The following is an 8957-nucleotide window of genomic DNA, read 5'->3' on the forward strand; positions in this document are numbered from 1 at the left end:
GTTTTCCCACTGGCACTGGGAGATTTGGGAGCAGGGAGAGCCCTGGGCATGCAGCTTAACAGAGATACAGACCCTGCCCAGCTCTGATCTGGGGAGGTGACCAATGTTTGGGGTGACAAGCCCAGGGAGTTTGCAAGACAGCCCTGATTGATGAGCCAAGGTTGTTTCTAAGTCAAAACCAACAGATTTGGGAGATGCCGCTTCCCAACAGCCCAGTACCGGGACAGGCCCCTCTGCAGGCAGCCGGCTCTGCTGGGTGCTCCGTGGCCACTGTGTGATGGGACGTGCTGTGCTGGTGGCTGCTTCCAACCCGCTGGAGCCATGGGCAGCCCCACGGCTGGAGAGCAGCTCCCAACACCACCAGCTCTCCCAGTGAGAAACGGGATTGCTGAAGCCTCCCGGCAACCCCCTGCAGCTCTGTGAAAGGCTGGGTGGTGCAAGGCTGGTTTAAGGCGCGTGGGTTTGTACCCCCAGAGACCGGCCTGGCTTCACATGCCCTGTGAAGGGAACCAAAGCCTCGTTACTGCCATTAAGGCATTAATTAACCATTGCAATGCAGCGCTGCACGGCTGGGTGGCTTCTGGTTCTCCAGCACCATCCTCTCCAAGGGGGCTGTGGACAGGACAGATGCTGAGCCACAGCTGGAGTGGAGATGCGGCTGGCCTGGGAGCACCGTGGTGTGCGACGGCAAATTCATCTCCTCGGGGGCTGCGGGGACAAGAGCCCTCCCTGTGCCCCAGCCTCCAAGGCACTGACCTTCTCTGGTGCCATGCTGGGACACTTCCAATTGTATAGGTAATACTGCAGGTTCCCGTCCCCAATCCCAAACTTCAGCTTCTCCAGGAAGGTTTTGTTTTCCATGAGATCCAGTGCATTGAAGACGTCGAATCCTTTCTGCAGGGACAAGACACGAAGCCATCAGCTCCTCCTGCTTCCGTGAGCTGCCTGGCCCTGCTCCTGCCTCACTCTGCACCCTCAGAAGGGACTGAGCCCACCAGGGAAGAACTTCCCAGCAGCGCACCCACTCTCAATTCAAGCGCTACGACCACACGGCAACACTGTTTGCTGTAAGGAATGAACAGACACCACGAGCTCAGCTCACCACCAGCTGCAAGGTTGAGGCTGGCAGAACCTTTAGGATTTGGGTTTGTGCAAGGCCTGCCCCATGGTGGGCCCTGCCCGCAACCCCAAGGGCTGCCTGGTGCCCAGCAGTGCCGCCCCGGCCCCGCCATCACTCACCGACTTGGCGAGAATGAGAGCATCGCTCATGAGGTCGATGAGAGGCGTCTTGGTGTGAACGTTGTAGAAGGAGTAAGCAGCTTTCAGGCTCTTGTGATTCGGGTGGTTCATGATGGTGGAGGGCAGCGTGTAGAAGCTCAGGAAGTCTGTCACCTCCCCTGGGGCGCTCTGCAAGCCAGAAGTGACACCGCAACATGTCAGAGCGAGGATAAAGCCCTAGATGTGTGGGCTCCCTGCGAGGAGGCTCCAAGCAGCCCGGGATGGGAGAGGCACCACCCTCCAGCACCCAAAACCTCCACCCTGGAAGAGCAGCTCCCTGCCCGGGGCAGCAACCTCCCCAGTCATCCCACAGCTCCCCACAAACTCTTCCAGCGGAGGCAGACGCCCAGGAAAACACCCCTCCCTTGTGCTCCTGCCACCTCACCTCCACCACAAAGGTGTCGATGATGTTCTCCTGAGGTAAGAACCAGTGCTCCACCTCCTCGCGGCTCATGACGGGCGTCAGGTGGAACTGCTTCAGGTACTCGGTCAGGAGCTTGTGCACCGCAGGGATGTCTCTGTGCTCCATTGGCCGCAAGCCGGGAGTCTTGGGAGTCTACAGGAAGCCAGACAAACCGTCTGTGTTGCTTGCACGGTGGCTTTTACCACCCAAGGGCTCTCCAACAAGTGGCACAGACACTCTCTGCTCAGATCAGCCCACTGTCAGCCCCACAGCCCAGCGCTCTCCCCTCCAGCCCTGCCTGACCGACACAAGGATGGATGCCATCGGCCCTGACATCCATGGCAAAGACCACGGAGAAGCCCAGCAGGTACCAAAGCCCCATGTACTGGGTCAAATTCTCCTGGAATTGGCCTCCTACCCCTGACAACTCGAGGTCTCTGTGGGAATGGGCTGGGAGACACCTCCCAGGCACCGCAAGGAACCACCTGATGTTATTTAGGGCTCGATTTCTGACCCAGGACTGGGATCGCTCAGCAAGGCCCAGCTCCAGCAGCACAGACTGCTTCTGGGTCTGGGTTTCTGCGCAAGAATCGCCAGCTACCAAACAGCCGCTGGTGCCTCTGCTGCGGCGGGAGGGAGGCAGGGGCCGTGCACTGCCCAGCACCACAGCAGCGCTCTTCAACCGAAACAAACAGCTCTGCCCAACCAAAGGAAGCCAACGAGGTCGGGGAAGGTGGTGGCAATCTGAATGCTTTGTTTGTTTTTCATGCCATACCCGCTGGGGAGCTGCCCCTGCAGGACAACCACAGTGACAGAACCCATCAGTTTGACTGAAGAACGAGGGACAAACCCAATCCAAGGTCACTCTGAGGCTGTGTTTGTACAGATGAAGGCTGTCATATCTGCATTCTCGTTTTACCAGGAGGACAGGATATGACTCACCATGAAACACAGGCTCACAGGGTCCTCTAGCTGCAAGGATTTGCCCTTAAAATGCAGGTACCCCGGTAAAAATAAATCAAGCACAACAGCTTGACAGAGTCATTTACTACACAAAACAAACCCCAGCTCTGCAGGCAGAGGACTTGACCTCGGCCAAGACGTTTGTGCCTCCAAATCCCAGCCTCGCCCCTTGCTCAGCGAGGAGCAATTCGTGAGCTCTGCCTGCGCGGCTGCCACCCACCTCGGGCAACCGGTAAAGCTTCATGGTACGTTGCATAGTCATGTTCCTGCTCAGGTGGGAAAATTTGACCTCGATGAGTTTCCGAGGATTCAGGGAGCGGTGCCAGTACCTGCAGAAACACACACTCGTGCTGGGAGACTTGTTCCTGGGCAGCAAGGGCCGCAGGGCGCGAGGTTCTCGTAGCTGCCGTGAGAGGGCAAGCGAGAACATCGCGCGGGCTCGCTAAGAGGCCAGCGGCTCCCACAGGGAAAAACAAGGGCGGCCTGAAGTGCCTGTGCTGCAGAAAGTCTCCTGTCTTGTGATACAAGAGCAGCTTAAGCAAAGCTACTGGGCTTAATCCTGGAAGGACGGTGTAGGGAGGAGAAATCTGGGCTTGAATCCGTGTCTCCTGTCCTGGGGAAGCCCACACGTGCTCCACGCCACAGAGGGGATCCCGGCAAGGGAAGGTCTGCAGACCCAGATCTCTGGAGAACCACGGACGCTCACCTGCAAGTCCCCACGGGCTTCGGCAGCACCACTCCTGCAGTGTAAACAGCCTGAAAGATCCCTTCCAGATGAACCCGCCGCGTGATCTCGCGGATCAGAACCGGAGCCACCCGTTTTGAGCGCAATTTTTTGTGGACGCACAGGAAGTTTATCTCTACCATCTTCTTCTCTCTTGGGAAAGAAACAATGCAGAGCATGAGACACAACTGCCCTCACCTGGGACCATCCATCCTATGCCCTGGGCAATTTACCTCCAGCCCCTCCAAGAGAAAGAGGAATCAAAGCCTTGGGAAAGGCCAAGGAGCAAGGGCTGGGTTTGGGGGACTCTCCTTTAAGCTGTTACCCAAGGTTTGCCCAGGGAAAATGTTCTCCCCCCAGCTCTGGAGGATTTCTGTAGGACAGAGCTCTGCACTGACCGCCCTCGCTGAGGAAAACGGCCTGCACGGCTGCTCACTACACCATGTCCTTGCACACAACCTCACCGCCCACCTCAGACACCCCCCACCCTCTCCTCCAAGCAGCAAAGCACACCCAGGGCTGAGGTTGTGGGTCTGGCTCAGTCAGTCAGGGAGGACAACATCACCAGGCCCCCGGGATCTCCCAGAAAGCCCCCTCTGCCATCGAGGGGAGGCTGAGAAATGCAGCCGAGAGCACTCACGTGTCATAGATGTGGATGGTGGCCGGGATGGCGCTGATAAACCCAACCAGCTTCTTGCTGGACACAACCCTGACTCCGCAGTGCCACTGGGGCAACCAGCCTGGAGGACGCAGCGCCCTGCAGACGAGACGCAGTTCAGAAGTCCCGTCCCACCAAAGCCCCCCGTGTCCCTGCTCCCGCCTCCCCACTCTGCCCCAGGACACCCCAGGTCCTGCTCCATGGCTGGACACAGCCGTGGGTTTGCGGGCAGGAGGACGAGAGGGTGACAGTGATGTGACAAGGCAGGACTGCCAGGATCCAGGCCACACTCTGTGGCCACAGTGAGTTCTTGCCAGTGACATGGGAGGAAAGTTGTGTTCCTCGACTCGTGAACACCCCGAGGACACAGCAGCTCTGCTGCAGCAGGACTCCAAGTGTTATTGCTATGTCACTTGGCAGTCGCCTTCATCCTACAGCTCCAGGCACTGGGAAGCTCCTCAGCTACCGGGATTTTACACTCAAGGGATCAAACCAAAGTGGGGAAAAACCCAGGTTCAGACTCCCAGATGTGCAGGAAGCCAGAGGCAGGCAGGGCTGGGTGACAGCCCCCTCTCACAGCACCCCTGAGACACCACACACGTGCACGGTGACAGATGGGGACGGGAAGCTTTGGGAAGAGGTGAGACAGGACAAGCAAAGGCAGCGGCAGCGCTGCCACCAGGATCAGGCTCATCAGCATTCACCACCCTCCGCTCACCACTCACCACAGCAGGAACTCGGGGGAGTAATCGAACCGGAACATGTTGTCGTCGTCCTCCACGTAGTTCTCGTTCAGAAGCGTGTACAGCTCTTTCAGCTGGAGCAGGAGAGACCCAGCAGGTCAGGAGCTGGTCAGCCCTCAAACGCCCCAGCTGCCCCAGACAGGACCCTGAACACTTTTCATGTGGCTGCAGCAACGGGAGCCGCCTGCGGCCGTGTCCCTGCTCCCGGCACATCCCCTGCTCCGGGCTCCTGAACCTGGGCCGCTGCGGAGCAGGGTGAGCAGCGGGACACACAGGTACGTCCTGCTGCCCTCGGGTCATCTCCCAGGGAGGTGGGTCACAGTCTGGAGGGTCTTCCTGAGGGAAAACTCCTGGCTTCAGGCATCCTCACACTTAAAAAGCACCTGGAGAAGTCGCCATTGAAGAAACCAGGCCAACACGGGACGGGCGAGAGGTCACTGCTCGGTGGGGGAAGTCAGAGCCACCGAACTCCAAGGAGCTGGCGTGACCACTGAGCTGGAGAGTTGCTTGGTGTGGGGAAAGACACGTTCCCATCCCCAAAACCATCCCTGGCAGTCCAAGCACGGACCTGCTGGCCAGGCAACAGAGACACCCCCCAACACACGTGTGCCGAGCTGCCTGGACTCACCACGCCTCTGTCCCCAAGGTCCAAGGCGTCCCAGGTGAAGCCCTGGGGCAAGGTGTACGGCTCCTGACGGATGTTGTCTTTGTCTGGCTCAACGGGACCATGGGTGTTCACCACTTCTCCTGTAACAGAGAGCAGGAGCCATGGAGATCATGGAATCACAGCCTGATTTGGGTGGGAAGGGACCTCCCAGCCCCCCAGTCCAACCCCCATGGGGTCACAGCTCCCCCAGCCCAGGCTGCTCACAGCCCCGTCCAACCTGGCCTTGGGCACTGCCAGGGAGGGGGCACCCACAGCTTCTCTGGGCACCCTGGGCCAGGGCCTCACCACCTCACAGGGAAGGATTTCTTCCCAACATCCAGTCTAAACCTCCCCTCATTCAGCGTAAAGCCACCACCCCTCATCCTATCACTCCATGTCCTTATAAAAAGTCCCTCCCCAGCTTTCCTGTAGCCCCTTCAGGTCCTGGAAGATCGCTCTTACATTTCCCCAGAGCCCTCTCTTCTCTGCTCTCTGCTGCTAGAGGCCAAGTCTTCAGGACACCTCAATCTGGTGACCAATGTGCCTCATGTCCCCAGCCCAGGTCCCTGGCACAGGCAGAACCCACCCAGTCTGGGACGTGCCACGCGTTCATCGTTGCTAAGGGGCAGAGAATCAAAACTCCTTGGGGGCAATGGTGGAGCCGATTGGGCAGCAGAGAGGAGGCGACCAAAGCGATTGCAGCTCCAGAGCCACATCCTCCAGGCCCACACGTGGTGCCTGATCCCTCCCCGTCCCCACAGCAGCCCTGGCAAGCTCTTTCCCATCAGCTGCTCCATGGAGAGTGGCCCTGTCCCCTCCAGCTCTGGCCCTGGGATTTGGCAAGCACCAGGGTTTCCTTCCCACTGCACCTAAAGGAGAGCTGCAGCGAACAACACCACTTCTGTTGAACAAACATTGACTCCTAAAGTCCCCGATGCAGCCAAGAGACATCGGTTCAAGCGCCAGCTTTCTCGGGGATGTCAACACAGCAGCATCACTTGAGCGCTGCCAGGAGAAGCACGCCACATGAATCAGGAATTCCCTTAAAAAGGGATTGAAAAGGTTTCCAGGCAATGGGGAGGTGGAAAAAAGCCCAGAGCCAGAACTGCCCCCATCACACCCATCCCTGGCCACCCTCTCTGTTTTGAGCAGGTGCTGAACTGCGCTGAAACCCGGCCCCAAAAATCCCCCAGCGCTTTTGTTCCCCAACCCTCAGCAGCCCCGTGCCCCTGACGCCGTGGGCCAGCGCCTGCTCCTGAGCAAGGGCCACGAGAGACGCCAGGACTCGGCAAGTGGCCTCAGCCAGAGCACAGGCAGCAATTCGGGGTGTTGTTTCGTGCCTCTCCTTCCCCAGAGGGCACCTCCCACCCTTCCTCAGGGTTACCCAAGCAGAAACGGTGTCTGCCCCACCCAGGATCCTCTGGGAAAAGGGGCAAAGGCAAGCCCAGGCTTTGTGGTCTCATGTCACCCCGTGGCACCTCTCGAGGATTTTCCTCAGAGCAGAGCAAAGCTGGGACCATCGCTCCCAGCAAACCAAAGCAAGCCTCAGACTGGTGCTGACAACGAGAAAAGGGAACCTCCATCTCTGGGGGGTGTGGATGCTCACAAGGTTTGTGCCTCCCCTCTCCCAGCTCAGCCCCAGCGCCTGCCCTTGCTGGGGGCTGATGTGAGCCCAGCAAACCAAGGATGCGGCAGCTCCCCACGTGGACCTGCTTCCCTGAGCAGCTCCTGTCACCACGTGGCCCAGTCTCACCCTGAGGTACCTTCCCCTTTGCTGGGAAGCTTCACCCCCAGAGCTGGTGAGACCCCGGTCCCTAGGACCTGGCAAGAGCAAGGCTGGCAATGCCCAGCAGGAAACTTGGGCACAGAGGGCTAGGGAGACCCAATTCAAGGGCTAAAGACTGAGACTGAGGGAGGCCCAACCGCAGCACTCATCAAATCAATGATCTGATGAGCCTGGAACAGCTCCTCGCCCCTCTCGATGCTCCCAGCCCCGTACAGCCCCCCAGCAGCAGGGCTGGCTGCTCGGTCTGTGGTGCTGAAGGGTGGGCAAGTGTCAGCAACGCCTCTGAGCCCAGACAGGACAGCAGTGAGGGGCCAGAACCCAGCTTTTCTGGGCTTCCCTGAGGGCTTCCTTGGGCAGCCTGGGGGCCAGGCGGCTTCTCCCAAGGAGCAGGGAACGGCGAGGGGCTGCACGTACCTAGCTTGGGCACCGGCTGCGTGTCCCAGAACTGGTAGCTCCTCTTGCTGGCTTCCTCCATGGTTTTGGCAGGGCCCTGACCTACAGAGAAGAGCTCGATGGCTTTTTGAATCTCCTGGATCCTCTCAGCGGGTAAAGAGTTCACCTGAGGGCACAAAAGGAGAGGGGAAAGACAAAATGAGGAGGCTGAGCCAACAGGTCTGCATTACAGCTCCTCATCAGGGGAACCTGGAGCTGACCCTGCAGGAAGGGGACAGCGAGGAGCAGACTTGCTTCCCAGCTGAGATCCTCTTGTAACCCCCATGAGATGGGTGAACCCTTTCACCAGGCACCTGTCACACATCCAAATCTGGTTTCTGGGCACTCCTGGCTCAAAGGGGACAGATGAAGATGCCTTAAAATGCTCTAAGCTTCAGCTAAAGGGCGCTGCGAGCCCTGGGAGCAAACCTCCCTGCCCCACCTTGGCCAACAACCACACAGAGACACCCCAGGTCACCCCACACCCATGCGTGGGCTTTCTGCAGTGGCTTTTCTCTCCCCTTGCCTCAGGCTCCTCCACGCAAGCTGGATCCAGATCTGCAAACTGCAGCTTCCAGAGGAGTCCCTGGGTACCACGGACCAGGACAAGGTGGAGAGGCTGAGTCAAGATGAAGGACGCTTTCCTTCTCCTCTTCCTCCCCACGCAGGGCCTGGCAGGGTGGGCAGCTCTGCGTTGAATTCACAGCCCCAGCTCCTCCCTGATTCCTGCAGCATTTAGTTTGGCAAATCCAAAGCCCCATTTTAATGCTCTGCACAGTCAGAGGGACAAAACATTATCAATATTTGGACAGGAGTGGGCATAGGACAGAAAACGGCCTCTGCTGATGTGCAGATCTGTGTGTGTGTCCCCTGCCACAGGACGAGAGGGGACAAGAGGGGTGACTGCAGCACTGGGAGGGACAAACCTGGCGTGTCCTACACCTTTTCCCAAGGCCCTGGCTGCTCATCAGGACCGGGTAAAGCCAAGATGGGAAAACAGACCCTGCTCTGACCTGGCTGCTGTTCTTATGGTAACCAAGCACAAACCAACAGCATCGGATGTGGCGCAAGAAGCAGGAGAAGGAGCTCGTTGTGCTGCTGCGGGCAGGGGAGGACGCTGGCAGGGGCAGCGTGGCCGTTCTCTGCCCGAGAGGAGGCAGCTGCTGTCGGGAAAGGAAACCTCGGGGGCGCTGCTCTGAGCCCTCCACCGCAGCGCAGGAACCGGCCGGGACACCCAGCCAAGGACGCCTCTGCCCCGGAGCAAACACCTCCCGCAGCAACAGGAATTCCCATGGGGAAATGACCCCAAACCTTGAGGTTTCTG

At 58.9% G+C, this 8957-nt stretch overlaps 1 protein-coding gene across 1 annotated transcript; it reads right to left on the reverse strand.

Moving 5' to 3' along the window:
- Nucleotides 1-756: 756 nt before the first annotated feature.
- On the reverse strand, nucleotides 757-7760 carry LOC104533385 (glycylpeptide N-tetradecanoyltransferase 1; the record flags this gene model as incomplete). Its single annotated transcript, XM_010190072.1, has 9 exons — nucleotides 757-894; nucleotides 1240-1407; nucleotides 1664-1834; nucleotides 2865-2973; nucleotides 3351-3521; nucleotides 4009-4125; nucleotides 4752-4843; nucleotides 5398-5516; nucleotides 7616-7760. Coding segments are annotated over 9 exons (1230 nt in total), but the record flags the coding sequence as incomplete, so codon positions are not given.
- Nucleotides 7761-8957: the final 1197 nt, after the last annotated feature.

This window comes from Mesitornis unicolor, unplaced genomic scaffold, assembly GCF_000695765.1.
Source record: "Mesitornis unicolor isolate BGI_N332 unplaced genomic scaffold, ASM69576v1 scaffold21118, whole genome shotgun sequence".
Classification (NCBI taxonomy): Eukaryota; Metazoa; Chordata; class Aves; order Mesitornithiformes; family Mesitornithidae; genus Mesitornis; species Mesitornis unicolor.